At 44.0% G+C, this 25,486-nt stretch overlaps 1 protein-coding gene across 1 annotated transcript in view; it reads right to left on the bottom strand.

Moving 5' to 3' along the window:
• The window catches only part of MRC2 (mannose receptor C-type 2), a 545,797-nt gene that overhangs the window by 362,473 nt on the left and 157,838 nt on the right, over positions 1-25,486 (bottom strand). The window contains 1 exon segment of the mRNA XM_078645096.1: positions 12,881-13,054. Coding sequence (XP_078501222.1) covers positions 12,881-13,054 — 174 coding nt within the window.

The raw sequence follows: 25,486 nt of genomic DNA on the forward strand, positions 1-25,486 counted from the left end.
ACAGTAGAAATAGTTCCTGAAATAAACAAACCCCTGCATATAAAACTACCTTCATCGAGGCAAAAGGTATTTTGAGAAGACCGGTCAGAACAGAAGAGAGTTCCTACAGTCAATCGTTGACAGCACAAGAGATTGGATAAGCAATTTGAGATCATGTTCAGGACTGAATGATAAATCGCCAAAATTGGCCTTGGCCTTCCGCTACGCGGCTCAGAGAGAGGGAAGTGTGGCGGAAAGTCCAAAATGGCAGAAGCGACTAACTGAAGTGGGAGCAGAGCCGCAGGCAAGTGTCAGAACAGTAATAGCCCCGGGCCCATACTGTGGTGCAGCATGGGGAAATGATTAAATATTAATTGAGCCGCGGCCAGCAGAGACACAACGTCTTTATCCCCCCGCAGTCCTGGCCGACAGAGGCCCAGCAAAGGGCCATCGATCAGAGACCCAGAACAGAGAGACAAAGAGTACACCGGTCCGCTGTGGGGTCTGCAGGACTACGGATTGTTGCTGGCAGTGAGACAGGTGCTGCACTGTATGCGGACTGGAGGTCGCCTTAACCAGCATGAAGAAATCTGAATCGGGAACTTTGCGGCAAGATGGAGAGGAGCGACAATGGACTACCGCAGCCACACTGCCAGTAACAGTAAGCGGTGGGAGAGGTCTTGGCATTGAGGGTGGAGGTGCAGCATCCCAACCAGGAGGAAGCACCCCTGAGGAGCGGCCTCCACATTTGTACCCGATTCGCCTCCTCCCCTATCCTGCCGCTCCGAAGAGCAGGTTGTAGTGATGCTGGCCTGGTCCGCAGACTGAGAGAGAAAACCAGAGTCCTTTGGAATCACCACCAGCGCAAGAGGCCGCACCTGAGGGGGGAGCGCTGAAGCGCAGCAACAAAGCAGAAGAGTGGGGGCGCTGATGCCTGACCTCCCTCAGCCCTCCTACACAATCAATAAATCTAATGAAGCTGATTTCCCAAGATGCTGGGTGACCATGCGTATTGAAAGAAGCATCAGTATCCACAAAGGAACACTACCCTGGGAGAGGGCTCAGGTGCCCCTCTGACAGAATGCAATACAATACTCCTGAAAACCCTTCACTGGCTCCCGGTGCGGGAACGTGCTTTGTTTAAACTAGGCTGCGTGGTGTTCCAGGCCAGGATTGGCCTGGCCCCCCTATTCATATCCTCGGCCATCAAGGCTTATGTCCCGGGCAGAGACCTTCGATCCTCAGCCCAACTCCTCCTAGCTGTGCCCCGCTATCGGAAAAAGAAACAGGGTGGCTCGAAATTTTCCCTTCTTGCCCCCTTGTTTTGGAATTCTCTCCCTTTTTACCTTAGGTCCCTCACTGATTATCCCGCCTTCCGCAAAGCCTTAAAGACCTTTCTATTCCCTCAGGATCTTCCCTAGGTTTCTGTTTAGTTCCAGCCGCTGTCTCAGTGACTGTCCCCGCTCAGTGGGCTGTCTTCGACTTTAGCGCCAAGAAACCGTTTAGGTGTACGTTGCGCTTAATAAATATTTTAAACTTAAACAGTGGGGCGCACTAGCGAAAGAGAATCAAGCCCATTAGTGAGGGGACAGCTGGTTAACATATACTACCCATGAACTGGACGGCCCAAAACAGGGGCCAGGCTTGTTGTAAGCGCTGATCCATGACACTCTAATCCACAATAGTCCACGCGGAGGAGGGGGCTCTAGCAAGAGGGCATTAGTGGGCCGTCAGCACTGGGTAGGGACAGAGAGGAAGACAGACTCCAGTGGAGCCAAGAGTTCATTGATCGTCTAAGAACTGGCACAAACTCCAGGCAGGGTTGCACAAGGTACAGTCGCCTACACAACTTTACTGGTTCTTACAGAAACAACTCGGCGGCAGCAACCTGTTAGTCCACATGCAGCCTGGGCTGGAGGGGGATTGAAAGAGAGGGTGCCCCTGCGTCACAGAGGTAGAGGTGTATCTCATTGACGGCAACCTGAGTAGACTGACCCTCATAGAAGACAACCAATCTGCCATTGAAACTGGTCTACTGAATGTCCTGGTATTAGCAAAGACACTAGGTTACAGCCCAGCGATCATGGAACATCACCGGTTGAGATGGGGAAATCTGTCAGGAATAGGGATGAGGAAACGGACACCGCACTTATGGATGTACACATGAACAATAAGCGAGAGGAAAACGAGAGAACTGGGAAATTGGGACCCCCAGCGGGCCCCACCCTGCAAGATATCATGCAAGCCATAAAGGCCTCTCGCGAGGCACTAGAGACTTAAATAGACACTCTGGTGATGGATCTGGGAATACTGTTGGATGATCATCGCCGCTTAGCTGAGCGGTTTACCACAACGGAAAGACACACAGCAGGCTTTCTCCCGGTCTTGTAGACAGCAACCAAGCATTAAAGGAAGCTCCAGGGTACGGACAATGACCTCATACAGTAACCCTTACTGTAGGAGGTCATAGTCCATCGCATGGAGCTAAGAGTGGAGGATGCTGAAAACCGATCATGTCGAAATAATATTTGCATCATAGGCTTGCCTGAGCACATTGACGGGACCAGCATGGTGGAGTATCTCTAAAAATCGCTTCGAGAGGAGGTGGCACAAGAAGGCCTTTTCTCATTCTTTGCCCTAGAGAGGGCGCACAGAGTGCCAGTGAGACCACAGCTCCCATGGGCCCCACCACACCCAGTGGTAGGATGCTTGTTATACTTCAAAACCAACTGGTCACTGGAGACACGTGAATAAGACAGTGGGGTGCTGTTTCGGCCTTATGAGAGCTCCAAGAAAGATCCTTCCACTGCTTCCAGTCTCGGCCAGAGCCCTGATTATTCAAGGCGTTATCTTAAGTACACTTGACTACTGCAACGCCTTACTGCTGGAATCTCCCAAATATTTAATTCAGAGACTGCAACATGTTCAGAACACAGCAGCAAAACTAGTCCTGTCCAGATCATGGGGTTCTTCTGCCTCAATGTGCCTAGCCGAGCTACACTGGCTCCCTGTGCAGCAAAGAAAACATTTTAAATCTCTTTGCATTGGGTTCAGGGCACTGCATGGACTCGGTCCTAGGCCATTGCAGAAGAAACTGGTTTGGTACACTCCTACCCGAAGTCTTCACTCCTCTTCCGCTTATCTGGCAAAGGAACCCAGATTCTACAGGGCCAGACTGGGAGGAAGATCCTTCAGTTTTGCTGCCGCGAAACTCTGGAATGAACTTCCACTCGAAATCACACAATGTAGTACCTTGTCCCCGTTCAGGAAAAAGATCAAAACACGGCTGTTCCCCAGAAACATATTCTGTTGCAGCTGAGTAATGTTCATTTTAGGCCATATCTTATCTTTATTCATTCTTCTTGCTCCTTGCTGGTCTGTGTTCACGTATCTTCAGTGCTGGGGTACCCGTGGGGTGTTTGTCGCGCTCTATAAATGTTACATACAATACAATACAATACTTCAAAGGAGACCATCTCTTAAACCAGGCCAGACCAGACACAAAGAAGACCTTACTGAGAAGAACAGTACCATCAGTATTTTCCTGGACTTCTCAAGAGAAGTGCAAAGAAAGATCGTCCTTCCTTGACGCAAAAGAAAAACTTAGACAACATGGCATAAAGTATGCAATGATTTTCCGGCCAAATTGAGAGTGGCAACAGAAGAAAGTATGCAGTTCTTCCAGACCCTGCAGGAGGTGTGAAATTGGTTGGATCACCACCCAAAACCGGGTTCCAATCAAAGTTCATGCAGTCTGTGCCCTCGCAGGTCTCGATCAAAACGTAGATTCAGGTGCCACAAAACAGCAGTCGCCACATTGGAAGAAGTTCAACAGAAGTGCCAGAGGGCCATGGAGGTGGTGGCCGCCCTGAGCGGCAGCAGAACAGGACCCCTGTCAGTGGAATAAGATACAGAGACTAAGACTCAGATCATGGGTCCATGGCATCTGCAGCTTTGAGTGTGAACCTGCCCAAAGTCACTCTGGAGACATCCGGCAAAATTATAGGAGGTGCTTCACAGATGGTAACTCAAGCCTGAGGTGGGGCAGTAGAAGGATGTTGTAGGGGGAGAGGAGTGCATAACTGTCCTTCCCTGAGCCGGGGAACATATTCCCAACCCAGATTGTTGGGTGGGTGAATTTGGCTGTGGGGCATGGAATAGCCCTACCCTCTTAGACAGAGTTACACGTGGATACTCCCGAGAATGGATGCGGGAAGTTTGCAGGTTTAAATAGGGAGTCTTTGCCCACTTGTCCTGGGGTGTGGGAGTTGTGATAAACGTTTATTGATGCTTGCATGTGAGACTATGAGTTGCGCCCCATGGAATCCTGTTGGGAGGGTTTGTTCCTTGGGGTCATTTAAGAGTGGTGAGCGCCCATCCTGAGAGGGAGGCTGCCTGAGTGGTTACACTATGGAGGGATGGCTACCCCATGAATGATAAAATGCTCCCCAGGAATATTAGGGGGATGTACACCATGACGAAACAGTTTAAAGTCTTTTCCTACTCAAATAGGAGAGATGCACATATTGTGCTCCTACACGAGACACAATTAACTGCTAAAGAGGAGGCAGAATTACAGAGGCGATGGAGGGGTCAAGCTTATTTCACCACTTATTCAGCACATTTATTTGAGTTCGAGCAGGGATACCCTTCCAGCACACAGGGCATTTGATAGACCAGGAGGGAAGGTATGTAGCTGTGACAGGTCAATTGTAGGGTCGGGACATGGCTCTCCTTAATATATATGGCGCAAAAGTCTACCAAGGGACACTGTTGGCTGATTTATTTAGGCAATTGGCCCCCTTTCATTTAACACTGATGGGAGGAGACTTCAACTGTGTGGCAGACCACCAACTAGATAGATTGTATCCTACTTTGGGGGATGCGCCCGTAACTCAGACGACTCGGGCCTTCAAAGTTTGGCAGACTAGATGGGGACTGATAGATAAGTGGTGGCGGATAAACCGGCAGGGGAGACACTATTCTTTTCTATCGAGCCTGCACGAACTGCACAAAAGACTAGAAACATTATTCTGCACCTCAGATGTTCACGCACCACTCTACGAAGTGGAATATCTGATTCGAACCATATCTGATCACAACCCAGTACTACTACACCTGAAATGAGAACACTAGAAGCCGTGCATTCCCGTGTGGAGACTAAAAACCTGAATCACTGTAGGATCCTCACTACCAAGAAATAATCAGGGACAATATTAGGCAATATTTTACAGAAAAGAGTGACACGGCCTCCTTCCAAAAATTTGAGTGCAACGCTTTTAAAGTAGTAATTGGAGAAAGTGTATAGCTGAGGCTGTGGGTGTTAGAGACACGCTGCTGCAAGAGGTCCAGGCAGCCTAACTAGAACTGCAAGAGGTGGAAAGGTACAGACCTGGGCGCTCGGACCTACAACCAAGACTATTAGAGTGTAGGGAATAGGTGGCAAGTTAGGTGGAGTGACTCCCATGCTTCGATTATAGGCACTATACAGTAAAGGCCCATGCGCAACGTGACAGCACAGGAACCCTGCTGGCATAGTTGGCTAACCCATCAAAGAGGAGCCCAGTGATAATGGAAATTGATACCGATGGTGCAGATAAACTGTACGGACAGGACGAGATTAATCAACACTTTCTTCGCTACTATATGGAGCTCTACATGAGCTCCATAGAACACAACACTGAAACAATTAAGACTTACTTGGCCCCATTGTCCTTTCACACCCTGACACATGAAGAAGCTGAGGAACTGGGGAATGACATATCCTTACAGGAAATTCGAGCAGCAATTAAGGGCTTAGCAAGGGGGAAGACGTCAGGCTCCGATGGGTTCCCTGATTGATTTTATGATAAATACAGAGAGGAATTGGCCCCAGAACTCTTAGGACTCTATAAAGTGGCTAGAAAGTCTAGGAAGCTTTTCTACATCTACGAGATAGGCAGGGGTGGCAGTGTTGCTGATGCCGGAAAAACCGCCTCGGATTGCAAGGCATAGAACCACTGTCAATACATAATGCACGCTACAAAATCTTAAGCAAAATATTAGCAAACAGACTCCTCCCACATATGCCCAAACTAGCGCAGCCGGACCAAGCTGGATTTTTCTGGCTGTGATACGCGCTTAATATACGGCAGCTGCCGACACTCCTAGAAGCCACAACGTGTGACCACAGTCAAGCAGCGATATTTACTGTTGATATAGAAAAAGCATTTGACAGCCTAGAATGGAGTTACTTATATGAGATACTAGAGTGTGTGAAGTTGGGGCAGGGATTTTTGACATGGGCCAAACTGCTATACAACCACCCTACGGTTAGAGTTTGTAGAGGTCAAACCATTTCTGGGAGCTACAGCATAGGCCAAGGAACGAGGCAGGGATGCCCCCTGTGTCCATTGCTATTTGCACTGGTGATGAAGCCGTTGGCCTGACAAGTCCGACTAAGAATTGGTATCAGGGAGTACAAGTGGGCGATTGTCCTTACCGCACAGCCCTATATGCGGATGATCTATTAGTCTTTCTTAGGAACACGACGGATGACCTGTGAGGGTCCAGGAGTATGTTGGTCATTGATTGGGGCCCAGTCGGGTTTAAAGGTCAATTGGCAAAAATGTAGACTATTTCTGACAAAAGCGAACTGGGTCCCTCCAGTGGGGTTAGACCTGCTACAGTGAAAACCACGCTGTCTACCTTACCTGGGTACTAGAATTTTTCATGAGCAGACCGACCTCCTGGGAATGTGGGACTAGCCATTAAATTGCTGAGAGTGAACATAGAGTTCTGGAAAATGTTTTCCTTCTCAGTGGCGGGCATGGTTGCATTGCTTAAAATGGAGGTGTTACCATGGTTCTTTACAGTATTGCCTCTATGGATACCCAGAGGGATGTCCCGAGAATTAGACTCCTTGACCACTGGCTTTATTTGGGGTCTAAGACAGAAACGAGTGGCGCTCACTACATTACAGTGCTCGGTGATAAACGGATGGCTAACTGTACTTGAATTTGAATCTTAATATTTTGCAGAGGAGCTACAGAGGTTCATGCCATGAATTACGGGTCTGACAGAACCACAGCCTCATAAGACTTGCCAATACATTGCGACATCTGCTGGCATCTACAGAGCAGTAACAGCCCTTTATAGAGCAATACAGGGGGATGTACTCCTACCACAGAAACCTTATTCAACAAATGGAAGGGAGACCTGGAGATTCCGGTCCCCGAGAGTGACTGGACAAAAATACTGGACAGAATACCAAAAGTATCAGGGAACACTAGATTCAAATTGCTTAGTTGTTATATTCTTAATAGAGCTTATGTCACTCTTGACAGAATTGGCACTTCAGCGTGAATGATGCTGTATGCCTGAGATGTGGGGAGGTAGGAGAGGAATTCATGCACAAACGAAAGTCCCTTCAGAGGTCATAGAGAAAGAAATGCCTTGTTCCCCGGGCCACTGCTTGCTCGGCTGGTTCCCCCATACATCCAAGACAAAGGTCACCCCCCCCACCCCGAGTGGCCACTTGGCGAAAGGAGCTAGAGAAATGGACTCGCTATGAAGGGGAAGTACTACAGAGAGATGGTAGGCGGTATTGGCTCGGTGGACACAGCCCGAGCTTGGGAGCCACTGGTGGACTGCTTGAAGAATCCAGATTCCCAGTCATGGGTAGCATACCCGGGGGAGTTTCCCTGCCCCACAAGTCCCCTAAATTGATACAGTGCATAAATAAATCGACTCAAACTCATACATCCCCCTTACCTTAGTGCCACAGGAAGAAGGAAAGCTTACTAACTGCCATTTGAAGCAGCAGGGTGACTTTCCTGGAAAAGAACTACCAACCTGGAACAGGCAACGAACTGGGGCGCAACTCAGACAAGGGAAGGGAGGGGGGAGGAGGAGCAGCAAGGTTGGGAATTGTTTTGACGGCAGTCACTCGGCGTATGATAAGGATTGCAGGTACAGTATGGACTAGCATTGGGGGACACTGTAAGACGTATTGCATTCACGTTAAACTTTAATAAAATATATTTTAAAAATAAAAACCTGACTTTAACCCACTCGAGAAGACCCTCTGATGTCTGCTGGCCTCCAGTATCATCTCCCACCTCCCCAGGGTTGCCACACATGAACAACTATGCACTTGGCTGTATTGAACCTTGGTTGCTACCTCTTTAACCAAGATTTTCGCAATAACCAACTTGCAGTACATTTGGCAAGGGCCCTGAATACAATGGGCCAGGGTATCCTGTTTTGGACACGGGCTCCCTTTTGCATCTGAAAAAGATTTCAAATTAGTCGCAAATTGTAGCCAAGTGGGAGCTCATCAAGCAATTTGCCGCAGGTCACATCTGCCCCAAACTGTGGGAAAACACTGCACACTAGTCTGATTTGCAGACTGGCGTAATCAAATAGCATGCAATTCCACTTTTGAAGTGGTACAACTCAGAAGTGGATGCACATAGGACCGCTTCCTGTAGTAATCAGCAGGTGCTCAATTTACACTCACAATTCGCATCAGTCAGAATTGTGCCCTTTGGACCCTTAGTACCATCATGGTTATCTTTCTACTAACCTGTTTGACCTTTCGCTCTCCCTTTATTCTTCTCTTTGTGTACCCCGACCTTTGCTCTCCCTGGTGTCTAATGTATCCTATCAGCTCTAAGGTTTGTGCTGTAAGCTGCTTGTTGGCTTTCACCCCTGTTTTTTGTCCATTTGTTATAGACCCGTCCTCACCTATCCTTTGCCCCCTACCACTACAATTTGTTCGCCCTGTTTATATTTTATTGTGTGCTCTGAGTCGTTACCTCCATTTTATTACTTAAATGTGTATAACCTGTGAATTATAAGAATTCTGCCTTCTCCTGACTTAATGGTGCGATTTGCTTGTTCCCTATTGTAGATATTTCTCTGAACTATTGTTTCCTGTATATTTTGCCTGCTCCTGCCCCTGTAAAGCTCTCTGATACCTCTGGGTCTAACCAGCGCTATATAAAACCTTACAAATAAATAAATAAATAAAATAAATGATAAAGTAAACACAAGCTCCCTTCCGGTCCATCTGCAACGTCAATGATAAACGCAGTGAACATTACATCCCCTAGTGTACGTCCTAATTGTACCCACTTCTGACCCTCTCCACAACAGAGTAAACTCAATTTACCAGCACTATAGGCTGTACTTCGAGTTTGGTGGATGTCATTCTCTGTCACAAATGTAGCATATGTCCCACCCGCTGTATTACAAGTGCATTACAGGCTATGGGTTTAGAATATGGCGGATGGGATGTTTTGTCACATTTTGATGGAGTATCCAACCTGCCAAAATCGAAATAAGGCCCACTGTCTCTTCTCACCTGTTGCTTATCCATATAATCACCCAAAGTCATCTAATGGGGCAATGGAGCCACCTCACTAGTCTCCTAGGTGAAACATCGAAAAAGATCTGAAATAAATCCAAGCACATTGCTTCGCTCCATCGGTTTCCACCAACTTGTGCAGCAGAAAAGATATATTCCCACATAAAAGTCACTAAACTTGTAAAAACGTTTACGAGCATATCTCCTGAAAAGATTGCAAAAAATAATAAGCTGTACCGTTCGTAATACACTGTAGTGCAATAGACATTAATGTGAGCAAAGGCACAAAAACTGCCAAATTCATGTCTCTGGCAACACAAGACACTCTACTCGCCCTCCAGCTCTATTTCTATTCTTACAATATAACTTGTAAGATTATCCTAAAAATAGCAGTTGTCACATTAAAGACGGGGAGCAGAATGTGGAATATAGCCCTCTAGAGGACAGATTGTTATTGGACCCTATACCAGAAAAGTCACTCTACGCTACATATAAGAAAATAGTAAACAATTCCCCAGACTTATTAGCCAAGGTGAGAGGCATGGGAGTCAGATGTAGGACTATTAGAGGATGATGACTGGGCCGAAGCTGTGCAGAGTCCAAGAGAGGTGGCAATTAGGGCTAGATTCCGACTAATACAGCTGCAGATCATACACACATCCTATTACACTAGTACACTGTTGCACTGAATGGGTCAGATCCCAACAGAGGAATGCCAAAGAGGGTGCACCCAGGAAGGGACGTTCTTTCACATTTTATGGGATTGCCTGGTCATACAAAGATACTGGACTAAAATTGAAAATATTCTCACCAAAGTGCTTGAACAACAGGTCCTGACAGATGCTAGGTGGCATATATTATCTGTGACCAGAGAACTGACATGGCCTAAATACCCCAAACTATGGCTGCAAGTGGCAGCAATGGTCGCCAAAAGGAATATAGCCAGAACATGGGGGATGGCCAAACCACCTCTGGTGTCTCCCAGTGGAAACAGGCATTTGCAATGCAATAGGTCTCGCAATAGGAAAGTTTGAGCTATTGGTATTGTAAATGACAAATTTTTTATTTATGTGTTGGTTTTGAAAATAGCGAATTTAATAGCTTTGTCATTTACAATGCCAATAGTTTTAACTTTCACAAATGTGACACCTATAGCATTTGTAATGCAATATGTGTTGTATTAACGTAACTTCGATGTATTGATATTACAAATCAAAATGGTTTTTACATTTTTTTTATAATTAATTCTTAAATTAAAGTTATTTTAATTTATAATGGCAATAGCTGAATCAAAACAAAAGAGTCAAAGATAACACCGGATATACCAGCTAAAAGTCAATTCATAACAGTAGTAAAGAAAGACACCGTGTGTTAGTTTAGTGAAAGTGCACAAAAAACTTGTGAAAAGAGTAAACACTGTATATTGAGTGAAATGAAATAAAATAAAGTGGGCACAAACCATGCCCGTGTGTTATATTGCAGAGGGTGGAGTGAAAATGCAACTGTATTCGGAAAAACAGTGACACAGTAAAACCAACGTGTAGCACCGTGCGCTCTAAACATAGCGTGTCATGACTTACTCAAACCGGAAGTGAAGGAATAGCCTGCTACTATATTTCCAACCGATAGCAGTAATGAATCTAAGTCAATGGAGATAGAGCCCCAATGTTAGCATTAGCGATTACAAATAATAATAACCTAATGTGTGGCAAAATGCTAGAAAAATATACTCACTAAAACACTGCTCTAATGTTGCCACGCTGGAGATTGAAACTCGAGATGGGAAATCTAAACAAGACGGAGGGCATTGCTGTGGGGGGGGGGGGGAGGAGAAATGCGACACGGCGGGCAGGGGAGGGGGCAGAGCGGGGAGAGCGGCATGAGGGTGTGAAGCAGCAGGGACCTTTGAAGTGAAGCTAAGCTTCACTTCAAAGGTGTGGGAGGAGTGCGGCTCAGGCAGAGCGCACGCTGGGGGAAGCTTGTGGGGCGGAGCGGGAAGAGCTGCTGGGGAACAGATGGCTGGCGATTTGATGCTGTGCACGCGCATTTTAGGTCAATGCGCTTGCGCATTGACCTAAAAGCGCACGGGCACAGCATCAAATCGCCAGTTAGTTAAAGTCTGTTTAAGCCCCTATAGTCTCGCTCCGCTCAATGCGCATGCGCATTGACAGGTCGCGAGACCTAAAAAGATATGGACTGGTGCAGTGCGGCAGAACGAACGATTTATGAAAGCTGAGGCTGCCCGAAGAAATGGGGTAAAATATGGCAAACTTGGGAAGATTACAGAGGGTGTGGGGGCAGTAGGACACCTACACACGGGGGGACTGGGATTTAGGATTTCTACCAATCGAGTTATAATAAGAAATGCACGTCAAACTGAAGATGTTAATGAGAACATGTAATTCATTCTCAATGTATGATCATGACAATGTAACACTGAATTTGGTTTAATAAAAAGATTCTTTAAAAAAAAATATATCAGTTATCATCAGAAATATAAAATGTCTCTTGGCACATCAAACAACAAGACACGTGCTTCCTGTGTTAAGCACCGGTCCTCTTTATTAATACTTTAAATATCTGCCTCACAATAACAGACCTTTACATAAACACATCACAAAATATATTGTTGTGCTCAGCACACAAACATTTTTCAATTCAAGCACACATCTAGATCTCCTGCCATTGACAATGCTGTTACAAGCACTGTATACCAATAACACAAATTGATCAGAATGCTTAAAGGAGTGGTTCTCTGAGTCTGATTACATCACAACTGACGTCATAACACCGAAAGCCTAATTCACAGAGCCATGTTCGGCCATAAAGTGTGTATGCAAAGGGAAATTGTTCCATTTACACCTGCCTCAAATCCACAAAAGGACACTTCGCATGTGCCTGCACAATTGTACACCGCAATTGCATACAGAATTAAACAACCATGGGCTCGCTGTGGGGTGATCAAGGCACGGTTTGTTAGTTACTACAAACTCAAGAGTGTGTGAGTGTTCATAAATTCTTCTCATATAAATCTTTTTCCATCCTCGGAATAGTCAGAGAGGTGTTTAAAGGGTTAGGATAAATACACTACCTGATTGAGAATTGGTCACTAGACACTCCCAAACTTCAGAGGGGTCTTCCCTAAGGGGAAAAAACCTAAAAAGAAAAAATGCACACCTGAAAACCAGAGCTGCCTTTCCCAAATGCCTAACTGTACTACATGCACAATCCTTCCAATGTCATTTATTGGCAGAAGTCCTTGCACAGTTTTTCAGGAGTACTACTGCTTATGTTTATGGAATTCCAAAAAGTAGTACCATCTGCAGCCGTTCTGTAGGTGCAAATGTACCGCCATTATTTGGATTGTGGCTCCCAATATTCAGCCCAGATCTATAGCTTCTCTACCTGTGGTTTGTTGCAGGTATTATTTAAGCAGACACTAGAAGCTGGTAATATCAATGTATGCATGCATTGGTAGACTTTAAAACCAGTTTTGGAGAAAACACCCAGACAAAGCTCAAGAACCCAATGTGGCCTCAGGATGGTACTTACTCCTCACTGGACAGAATCCCCACTTCTCTTCCTTGCCGTAATCCACCGTGGTTGCACACCAGAGGTGCCCGTCTTCACGCCCGATGCTGGTGCAACCATAGAACCACTGGTTGTCGTACTTGAATGGGATGGCGCAGGGTCTGCCGTGGGAATTGCCTTGTATGGTGTAGGTGTCTGGCGAATGAACAACAGGAGACACAGTCAGTAATAGACCCGTTGCAGAAGCTCTCCGAGTTAGGGGGCTAGAGCTAACCTTAGCGCGTGCAGAAAAAAGCATGAGAAATCCCGTCTAAATACAAGGTACATTTACTTTCAAGGTATGCTCATATGATATATATTTACCAGTGCTCATTAATTACACGGGTAGTGTTCTGGAAGTAGTTAGTGAAGTCCTTGCCATAAGTTAAGCGGAACAGCAGACTCATAAATTGGCTGCAGGCACGATAGATGCATGGAAGGATTCAACCCTGCTAGACTGTATTGCACTGCCCTTGCTGTTAAAGGACACATTTTTCCCTGAGCTGATGCATTGCACTCTCTGAACACATAGTAAATTACTCTCCAATGGCGAAAGCTAGAAGGACGTTGGTGCTATATTTCAAATATCTGATATATTTGGTGAGAGCTTAATTTGTCCATCCCCTTCCAACAGGGTGTAAGTTCCATCCTATCATGCTTGGCATTCCAGCGAGTCACAGGACATGACTCACAATGTTGCCCTTCTAATCACAGGTAATCTGAATCAGAACCTACCCTAGAAAACTAAAACATGTTTCATAACAGAATTAACCCAATACATTTGTCAACACGAGATACATACATGATCTTCCCAGTTAAATTGGCTGATTCAGGCAGTCAGATTTATTATTCTATAATGGCAGTAGGGAGCTTTTAAAATTGAAAACCAATTCAACCAAAATTTGGATGTTTAAAATGTGTTACCTGGTAGGATAACAAATAATTATACTGAGAAGTAAGGTGTAGCTTGTCTCCTGCCAGGCAACAAGCAATCTGAAAGGGCAGGGTAGCAAACTGGGTGATACACAAAAGTTAAAAAAAATAACTACATGTATTACTTTGTGTTACTTCTTTTTGCAATGACAATTCTTTTTAAGATGATCCTCCAATTAAGCTATCTGGTTGTTACATCTGCAAATATGATAGTCTGGTTCTTATATTTGCTGAGTATCCACCATCAAGTAATTACAATTAGAAGGATGCTAGTGGATGAGGAGCAGTCAAAACAAATTTTGAACCTAGGGGGGTTTCAGAATATTTGTGAGCAAATTAAAGGTTGTTTATAACTCTCAAATGAAGCTGAACCCCAATCACTGAGTCAGACTTGCTATGTTGAGCCTGGGAAGGACTATTAAAAGACTGGAATAAACATGAAAATGGTGTAATTTCAGGAGATACTCCTACGGACAACTTCTTCGCTTCTCATGAAGTCCAAAATGTATAACTTACATCAGTCACCATTTATTACGCAGTTCTGTCTTGACGAGCCTCCTCAATTAAACAGAACAATCAAGACTGGTTTATCCTCAAATTCAGATATACGAAAAAAAGAGCTTCATAAAGTGCAAACAAGGGCATAAACGAAAAAGCCATAGGATTCAGGGATAGTTAGAGTAAGTCCAAAGTGTTAAAATATTTAACTACATCATCTAAATGAATCAATCTAATAAGGGCTCTAAAGAACCTGTTACCATCTCTGCAATCACCCGAACATCCACCACCCATCAAGTCATCTTTAAAGGAGTAGGCAACGGGATTCAAACATTTTCACCACCAAAATACAACATATTGGTTCTGCTACAACTGACAGTTCTTATCCTATGGCAGTCATTGCTTCCTTCCTGTACACCATGTGTGCTTTTTCTTACAATCTCTCCTCAAGATTTGACCCACATGCACAAAGTCAACTGGTGGCTGTTGACATTAATTCTGTGAATTGACATTAATTCTGTGAAGGCTGCCTTTGGTCCCGTGCTCAAAATAGTCAGTGCTATCCCACCAACACTAAAACGATCAACCCATTGCACTGATTCTATTTATCTTAAATATTGTACGTAATTTAGTTGTTACATACCTCCATACATAAACCAAATGATTGGCAATCAGTTTTTAAAACAGTTTATGACTAGAGAAATGTCTTTTGACATTTCAATGTGCTGAATGCCTCGATCCAAATTAATCAGCTTTAATTATGCTGTTGCCCCATTGGCAGCAATTGATATTCAGGCACATCACTAAGGTAGCTGATATACAAAGGGGAGCAACAGAGGGAAACAATTCACAAAGGCACCCTCCACTCAATTAATCCAACAAACAAAAAGCGCTGAGAATATCACACAAACCTAATCATATTTAACACTTCCATGGGGTCCCTCATTTCCCTATTACGATAAAGGCAAGCTCTAGTGCAAAGCTACAGGAACATCCCCATGTTTGCCTCAATGTATAAAATCAAGAGAACAGATCAATGCCAAGGGATAGACCAAGGGAACCCTTAGAACACGCAGACAAGAAAACAAAGGAAGGGCCTCACGTAAGCAACCACCAAGGAGCAGTTGGCATATTCTTGCCAATTTGCTCACATATCATCTTCGGCACCTCCCCACTGTACCGAAAGGAACCAACACCCAAACAAGCTTAAGAAGAAGAAGAATGTTGTGCATGCGTGTGTATTGTTTGTCTAATAATGTTTTTATACAACACATCTCTAGCAATCCCCTGAGGTCCCCTTAGAGGAAGGGGAAGCTTCTTCCACACAAGAAAAAAGGTGACAAATGAGTTGCATAGGACCTCTGGCAATTACTCTTTAATAATGCAAAACATACGATGCGTTTGACCATTTTAACATTAATTAGCCTTTGCTGCAACATTATCTTGTATATTTCTCGACTGTGATAGTACTGATGTTATTTGTCTCAGCTGCCCTCTGAACAATTGTAAAGCGCTCTGATACCCGCAAGGGTTATGTTTGCGCTACATACAACTTTCAAATATGATTAGGTTTGTGTGATATACCCAGGGCTTTTTGTTTGTTGGACATCACTAAGGTAGCCTGCTTATCAGATAATGGATTATCAGGACTGAGCAGGTCAGATTGTAAAGTATGAGAGTCATCTCAAACAAGGTCACAAGAATCTCTCCAGCAGGGGTTTTGTCAATGTTTGCTGGTTGTTTATCTGCATGTAATTTCCTTCATTGGTTGAGTGAAAAACAGCAGGCCTTAAGTTTAGATTCATAGACTCTATCTTGAGAGCCGCGACTTTTCAAAGATTCAGAAGATTTATAGTCATATCCATAAATGCATAAGGCTTGACTCTGCAAGCTGAAATCACTTTCAAACTGAACTCTTTCAAGATGCCTCTTGCCGTGACATGCCATTAATTTAAAGATCTACATCCTATGAACTGACTGCCAAACATTCAATCCCTACTTTTTTCGAAGTAAAAACATGAGGAGTCAGTGGAGCCACTAAATGCTAAGCTGTCAATGGTTCTCAAACCTTAAAATTGGAAGAAATTTTAACACAACATTCACTGAACAGAATATCACCATAGTGTCTCTAGCCTCATGAGGGTACAAAACAGAACCTGTTAGGTCCTGGAGGTCTACAGACGCAAACTTGTCAACTTAAGATACAGCATAATACATCTGCAGAGTTATGTATTGAGACACCATGGACAAGTCGCATTCTGCATTTCCTACATAGCTCTAACCTGTGTGGTAAAGCATACAGCACCTACACCGACACAGCTGTCCACAAGTCCTCTAATTACAAACACAGATATTTTATGTTTGCCAGGCAGCTTAGACTCGCTGCTGTAGTCGAATTTGGCACGGACTATTCCCAGAAGGAAACAAACTAGAAAAGGTGTAAAAAAACATGCACTTATTTTGTGTCTCTGATGTGGAACAGGTCTCGTTCAATGTTGGAAAGAGACTGATCACCAAGGATTCAGATGATCAACAAAAAAAGTAGTTTTTCCTTGGACCATTCAAATGTGCATTTTGCTAGGACAATCCTTGGATCCCAGCAATGAATCTGAGTGTCAGGCTATGAAGGTGGATTGGCTTGCACACAGTTACCTTGATGGACAAATATTTCAAGTTAAACAGAATACGAGGATAGATCTTGCTGCACAAGAAGTGAAAAACTGAGAAGAGCTCGCTCAACAGAAACGGTTTACATTTCTACTACAGTCTGAAGGCCTTCCCTTTTTGTTCACACGATCTCAGGCTGGGCACTTGCCTGTGTTCGGTATAAGAATTACACATGTGGTTAATACTCCAAACTTGTGTACAATATGGTATAAATTTCAGTCTACACGGTTTCTCCAAAAACTGTTGCGGGGGACGGGGGGGGCGACTGCTAAACCGTTGAATCTGCGACTCAAATTATTAATGTTTCTTTTGTCAATAAACCCTTTGAGACTCCAATTGGTGCACGAGCAGGTTTTATTGGACAATTCCGATCTGACCATTACCTCAATTTGTCATTACATCAGCTCCAGCTCTCCCATTACTTGAAATGCACTTAGAATATCAAATCTGCCAAATGGAAGTAATGGTTACGGTAGGTATAACAGTATGGTTGATGTGGCCATGGACCCTGGTAGAAGCGGAGGTAAGCATTTGGATTGGCTCAAATGGATGGATTTCTCTGGATTTTATTTGACCTCACTACAGCGCAAGTCAGCGTGACCGTTCCAGTGGGTTGGCAGTATTTTCTCCCCGTTTCAGTTTATGGAAAGAGCTAAAAATAGCTTTTACAGAGATGGTAAAATTTGGTGGCCATGACATGGGCCCTCACATTCCCTATCCTTAGACTGTCTCAGATACGGCAATAATATACACCTTATGTGAATCATCAAGATCGCCGACCTGAGGTGATTTAGGAAATCTCTCCCAGGACGTTGCCTCTGGTGAGGCAGAGTCAGTCACATGTTAAAATTGGGGAAGAGTAAACTACAATAGACCCAACCACCTCTATTGCACACTTCAACCACTGTACTAACCACCAACACAACAAAGTGGTCTCCATCTCACTGTGCTGAATACAATCTTAATTCTTTACACAGTCTACCAAACTCCACAGGAAATGTTTCTGAAATCAGGTGCAAATCTGCTCTACAAACAACACAAAAAATGTACTACATTTTGAGAAAACATGTAACTCTCTCTCTCGCCCTCCTAAAAAGATTAACATGATATTACTGATAAAGATGTAAATATAATCGTCAGATCTTGAAAACACATTTATTATTTTTACAGTAATGGCTATGTTCTTTCCTAAACTATGTAATTGTATAATCTTACATTTCAGTTAGCCCTCTCAAAAATCGGGCCAGCTGAGAGGATTTTTCCACTACAAATGCATCTGGTCCGTTTCATTGCAAAACATGTAACGCTTAAGCACACCTGGCGGACAGACACCAGCCACGTGTTCACAGGAGCCCCCACCCCAATCCTCACTTCACAGCAAAGGAAGATGAAGCAGATTAAACCTACAGTAGTACTGTCTCATGCAAGGACGTTACAAAGTGCTGAGATCTCGCTCACAGACCTGAAGGACACGCTGGTTCGAACCCCACTCTTTCTTATTCAATACAATTATTACCACCTATTTGGTTAATAATAAGCTATATTATTCAAGCAACAAGAGACAACTTAGTGCTATTATACAATTGTTATTACTGCTTATCATGAACCCTTTTTGTTTTGGTAAAAATTTGTATTAAATCTAAAGCTTTTCATTGAAAAATGAGAAAAGTTTTCAAAAAACGTTGCTTTTCTGAAACAAGAAAGGCACATTCTAGAGCTATCTTATACACAGGAATAACTAGGATCATAAAAGGAAAATGCTACTTACCAGTATGCATCTGTTCTTGGCATGTAGAGCTGCAGAGTCTCACACTGTGCATAAATCGCCATCTGGTGTTGGACTCGGGTGATTGCATTTTGTTGTCGTCCTGGAAGAAGTCTTTGTAGTCACGAGATGGGTGACTCCTCCCTCGGACGATAGTGCGCATGGGCATCGACTCCATCCTTAGATTGTTTTTCGCCATGATGGGAAATGACGGAGTTAGTAGAAATAAAGAAGGGATGTATATCTAATTAAAAAAGAACTGGAACAGATACAAGTCTCGGGGAGGCGGGTGGGCATGTGAGACTCTGCAGCTCTACATGCCAAGAACAGATGTATACTGGTAAGTAGCATTTTCCATTCGAGGCATATGAGCTGCAGATCTCATACTTTGCATCGATTGTACAGCAGTGTTGTCCCCTAGCGGTGGTCACCTGTATCTATTGCAGTAGTTTGAAAGAGAGTTTTGAGGACAGCTTGGCCTACCGCAGCTTGCTGCTTGACTTTCACATCAACACATTAGTGTTTAGTGAAGGTGTGTGTTGTAGACCATGTTGCTGCCTTACAGATGTTTTCTAGGGGAATGTTTACTAAGAAAGCCATGGAGGCTCCTAGTTTGCGTGTGGAGTGTGCTCTAGGAGGAACTGTTAATGTACGTTTTGCTTTGCGATACCATATTTGTATACATTTGACAATCCACCTTGAAATTCCAACTTTAGAGATGGGGTTGCCTTTATGTGGTGGAGAGAAAGGTACAAACAGTTGCTTTGTTTTACGAAAGGATTTAGTCCTATCAATGTAATAGAGAAGAGCTCTTTTTACATCTAGTGTGTGTAGAGCTCTTTCTGCTACTGAGTCTGGGTTTTGAAAAAACACTGGCAACTCTACTGGTTGATTTAGATGAAAAGGAGTAATTACTTCAGGAAGGAATTTGTGATTAGTCCGTAAAACCACTGTGTTGCGGTGTAATTGTAAAAAGGGTTCTTGTACAGTGAAAGCTTGAATCTCACTAACTCTCCTAAGAGAGGTAATAGCAATAAGGAAAGCTGTTTTCCATGTAAGGAATTGCAGTTCACACTTATGTAAAGGTTCAAAGGGGAGCCCCATGAGCCTGGTAAGAACAATGTTTAGGTTCCACACTGGAGAGGGTGGTAACCTAGGAGGAATGATTCATTTTAATCCTTCCATAAAAGCTTTAATTGCAGGTACTCTAAATAACAACATATGTTGTCTATTTTGTAAACATGCTGCAATGGCTGCAAGATGTAAACATATAGATTAATATGCTAGATTACATCTTTGTAGATGGAGAAGGTAGCAGATGATATTCTGGATGGAAGCATCTAGAGGATCAATTTGATTATTAGTGCAGTAAATGGCAAATCTCTTCCATTTTGCAGCATAGCAAGCTCTAGTAGTAGGTCTTCTGGCTTCTTTAATGATATTCATACAGTCTGGTGGCAGGTTAAGGTAACCAAACTCTAAGACTTCGGGACCCAGATTGCCAGATTCAGTTGACTTGGATCCGCATGTCTGATGTCTCCATGGTTCTGCGTTAGCATGGATGGTGTCAGACACAGTCTTTGGTGTGGAACTAGAGAGAGTTCTAGCACTGTGGTGAACCACCATTGGCGTGCCCATGTGGGAGCTATCAGTATCATTTTGAGAGACTGTTGTCTTAGCTTGTGTTCTACTAGTGGTATTAGTGGGATTGGCGGAAAAGCGTACGCAAATCTGCCTGACCAGTTCATCCATATTGCATTTCCCTTGGATAGCGGGTGTGGAAACCTGGCGGTGAAGGTTGGGCATTTTGCATTTTCGTGTGTGGCAAACAGATCTATGTCTGGATGACCCCACTTGTGAAAGAATGGTAGAAGAACTTGTAGATGTAGTTCCTATTTGTGAATCTGTTGTGTCTGTCAACTTAACAGATCTGCTATCTGATTGTGAACTCCTGGAATGTGTTCTGCAAGCAGGTATATTTTTTGTGGAAATCCCCATTTCCAAATGTTCTGTGCGAGCTGGGACAGCTGCAGGGAATATTTGCCTCCTTGTTTTTGAATGTAGTACACGGCTGTCATGTTGTCCGTCCGGATCAAGACAGCATTGTTCTTTACATGTACCTGGAAGGATTTCAATAAGAGGAATATTGCTAGCAGCTCTAGGTGATTGATGTGAAGCACTTTTTGTTGAGTGGTCCATTTTCCCCTGAGTTGTATGGTGGAGCAGATGGGCTCCCCATCCTGTGAGGGATGCGTCTGTTAGTACTATCTGTGGAACAGGCTCGAGGAACGGCCACCCTCTGGATAAGTTTTTGGTGTTCCACCACTGCAGAGAGCGATGTGTGCAGCTGTCCACCAACACCATGTCTGTAAGTTGTCCTTGAGCCTGATCCCACTGATGTGCTAGACATTCCTGCAATGGGCGCATTTGCAGTCTTGCATATGGTACAATAAAAATGCAAGATGCCATCATGCCTACTAGTCTCTGGCTGGGAGAGAGTGTTGGTTTTGAAACTTTGTGACTAAGACTTGAATGTTCTGTATCCTGGCTGGACTGGGATAAGCTAGAGCTGTATCGGTGTTTATTGTAACCCCTAGGTATTGATGTACATGAGAGGGCTGGAGATGTGACTTGGTGTAGTTGATTGTAAACCCCAAGTCGTGCAGTGTTTGAATTGTTTGAGATGTGTGTTGGATACACTGATTGAATGACTTGGCTTTTATGAGCCAATCGTTTCAGTATGGGAAGACATGGATATGTTGTCTTCTGAGATGTGCTACTACTACTGCTAGGCACTTTGTAAACACCCTTGGTGCAGTTGTGACCCCGAATGGAAGGACTTTTAACTGATAGTGTTATCCTTCTAGTACAAATCTGAGATACTTACTGTGAGAAGGATGTATGGGAATGTGGAAGTAGGTGTCCTTGAGGCCTAGTGTGGTCAGGAAATCACCTTGTTGCGACAATGGGAGCACTTGTTGTAAAGTGATCATGTGAAAATGATCTGAGTGTATATACAGATTGAGAGGCCTTAGGTCTAGAATTGGTCTTAGTGTCCCGTGCTTTTTGGGTATCAGGAAATAGAGTGAGTAAACACCTGTTCCTTGATGTTGCAACAGAACTAACTCTATTGCATCTTTTTGCAGAAATGAGAGAACCTCTTGTTGGAGCAGCGTTAGATGTTCTGTGGACATTGGACGCTGTCTGGGTGATATATGTGGAGGGGTAGCTATAAGCTCTAGGCAGTAACCATACTGGATAATGTGTCTTACCCACTTGTCTGTTGTAATGGATGTCCAGACAGGTAGGAACTGTGTTAGTCTCCCCCCTACAGGAGTGAAATGCTGTTGGGGGTGCTGAAGGTAGTCACTGTTTAGTGGTGGAGGAGGTTCGATTGTTATTACCTCGACCTCTTCCCTGGTTGTTGTTGCCTCTGTAGCCTCCTCTTAAGTATCCTTTATTGGAGGATGTTTGTGTATTGTTCTTAAAGGAAGCTGAATTGTCTGCTCCAGCTTATTTGGAGCCTTCTCTATAAAAGGAGCGACGAAAGGAACCTCGTGTTTGTAGGGACTGTAAGGCTCCTATAGATTTGGCAGTACCTGTATCTTTTTTCATCTTTTCAATTGCTGTGTCTACCTCTGTACCAAAAAGCTGCTGTTGGTTAAATGGCAGATTTAAGATAGTAGTTTGCACCTCTTGTTTAAATCCTGAGATGCGTAGCCATGCGTGGCGTCTAAGGAGGACACTAGTGTTTATTGCCCTAGATGCGGTGACTACTGCATTAAGCACGCACTTGATTGAAGCATTAGAAATTAGCTTACCCTCTTGTATAAGGTCATTTGCTTGTGCCTTGTATTGGTCAGGTAGATGCTGCAATAATGTTTCTAGCTGATCGTAGTGAGCCCAGTCATATCTTGCAAGAAGGGCTTGTGTATTAGCTATGCGCCATGTATTGCTGGCTTGGGCAGCTATTCTCTTGCCTGAAGCGTCTATCATCTTTGACTCTTTGTCAGGAGGTGCTGTTTCCCCTGAGGTTTGGGAGTTTGTTCGTTTTCTAGCATTGGAAACGACTAGGGAATCCAAAGGTAGTTGTCCTTTAAATATATGCAGGGTCAGTAGGAGCAGGTCTATATTTGTTTTCTATTCTGGGGTTTATGATCCTAGCACGTACAGGATCCTTAAACACGCCTGGTGCATGTTTAATGACACCCTTAATCATTGGTAATATTTGAACTGACCTTTGTGATAGTTCAAAAGTGTCTAATAAAACATCTTCTTCTGCCTCATCTGAATGCATTGTGACTTTATGATAGATGGCAGCTCTATTGATTAAGTGTCCAAACCCAATGTTATCTTCTGGTGGAGATGGTTTGGATGGATATGTATGTGGATCAGGAATATCTGGTGCATCTGGTTGGATTGGGTACTCCCAGTCTGGTTGATCTGGGTAGTTAAAAGGATCATTTAGGTCCTCCCCTCCTCCTGTAAGATCATTATGAGGAGGTGTATGTTGTGGTGAAAAATGAGGGGGTGAATTTTGAGGTGGTGAAGGAAGAGGATATGAAGGAGAGGGAGATACAGGAGAAGAAGGGTGTATAGGTTAAGTAGAGGAGTCCTTCTTCTTTACGGGCATATGAGGTGTAGGTGCTGTATCTAACTTCCTCTTCCTGTGTGGCAAAGCAGAGACATGTCCAGTTTCTGGGTCAAAATATATCTTTTTCTATGAAGGATCAGGTTGAAAAAGCTGTCCATAAGAAACTGGTTTTGGCGCCAATATTTTCGGTTCTGATCGTGGGTGGTGCTTCACTTTGTCCTTAGCCTTGGGAGTTGTGTTAAAGTCCTTTGGCGTAGGTTTCGGTTCCGATTCCGAAGATTTTGACTTTGGAGCCGAAGCTGGTTTTGTCGGCTTGGAAGCATCGGAAACAGGCTTTATTATTTCGGAGTCGTTTTTTCTTTCGGAGTCGACGGTTTCGGAGTGGATTTCGGAACTGGGACTTCTTTCGGTTTCAGTGCCGAGGGAGCTGTTTTTTATTGAATTTTATGTAGCGTAAACCAGGCTCCCCGATATGCTTTAGCGCTGTACATGGATGAAGGTGAACACATGAGCGATAAAGGGGGGTGAGTTTACGAAACAGAATGAGCATCATAAATCTAAATAACATAACATGCTATAGGGTCTCAGTCAAGAAAAATAATCATTGGCCTTAGTGCTAGTTACATTACTGTTAATGTATTCACACTGAAGCCACACTAGCACCGTGAACGTCATTATTTGCAGATCCAGTGTTTTTGGGGTGGATTGGGGGCGCTCCTTGATGAGCCCACCTGTTTAGGTTAATGAACGCACACAAACAGGTAGTCACCAACAATTTGCAGATAGTTTCCCAACTAGGCAATTCATGCAAAGCTACTCATGCAGTAGTAAGTTCGTTTCCAGGGAAGGAATGGTAACATCACCGCCATATTTCATGGGGCCTTAAGTGACAAGGTTAAATAAAAGAAACACATATTCTCCATTAAAATATATTTGTAATGCAATTCCGCACTCAGAATTTTTTTTTTTAATACATTTATTAGGCGCACAAATCATCCTCTAGAGGATCTCTAGGCGCCTTTGCAGCAGGGTATAACGCACTATACGAAGTGTATAGGGTGAATAACCAAGTTTTCAGGATTGTTTTTAAAAAAGAGTGAGGTCAGAGCATGCATGAATAGACAAGGGCAGCTGATTCCAGTGATGAGGGGCTAGGAATGAAAAAGAGCGGCTCCCAAACCTGTTCATTCGGATACGTTTGGGGCGTAAAAGTAATAGGTCACTTGATCTGAGCTGACGAGCCGGTATGAATGGCTGAAGTTTGTTCTGGAAATAGAGTGGGCTTTTTCCGCAAAGAGTTTTACAGACCAGATAAAGAAGTTTAAAAAGGATGCATTTCTTAATCAGAAACCAATGGAGGGAGCGGAGGGTGGGCTCCGAAGGAGAGTGAGGGAGGAGGTTTAGGACAAGGCGTGAAGCTGAGTACTGCACCACCTGGAGCCTAGTTAAGAGGCTTTCGTTGATTCCCACCAATAAGGCATTACCATAATCAATGCAACTTATTATCAGGGCTTGAACAAGGGTTTTCCTGTCATGTAGTGGGGTCCATTGACTTTCTTAAGCATTCGCATAAGGCCAAAACAGATTCCAGAGATTGTTTTGACATGCTCACTCATAGAAAGATTATCATCTATGAGCACTCCTAGGTTCTTTACATATATTTTTAGAGATAAGTGGTGGGACCAACTCTGATGGCCACCAGTCGGCCGACCAGACTGAATGAGCTTTTCCGAACAAAAGGATCTCCGTTTTGGTTGTGTTAAACTACTGAAAGTCGTTGGTCATCCATGGGGAAATATTTAATAAAGAGTTCTTGAATTTGGCGAGCATCTGGTTTTGGTCCATAGTGATGCCCAATTGTGTGTCATCGGCATAAGAGATGGTTTCAAACCCACATGACCTGATGAGCTTTGCCAGGGGGGCCACAAACATTAAACAGGGTGGGGCTCAAAATTGAACCCTGCGGCACCCCTTTGTCCAGGACCATGGATGCAGATGAATGGTCACCCAGCTGAACCAAATGGGTATGTTCAGACAGGAAGTTCTTCATCCATTGCAGAGCAATACCTGTGATACTAATCTCCCATAGTCATTGTACTAAGCTTTGATGGGAGATGGTGTTGAAAACCGC

The sequence above is a fragment of the Lissotriton helveticus genome, chromosome 5_1 (assembly GCF_964261635.1).
Source record: "Lissotriton helveticus chromosome 5_1, aLisHel1.1, whole genome shotgun sequence".
NCBI lineage: Eukaryota > Metazoa > Chordata > Amphibia > Caudata > Salamandridae > Lissotriton > Lissotriton helveticus.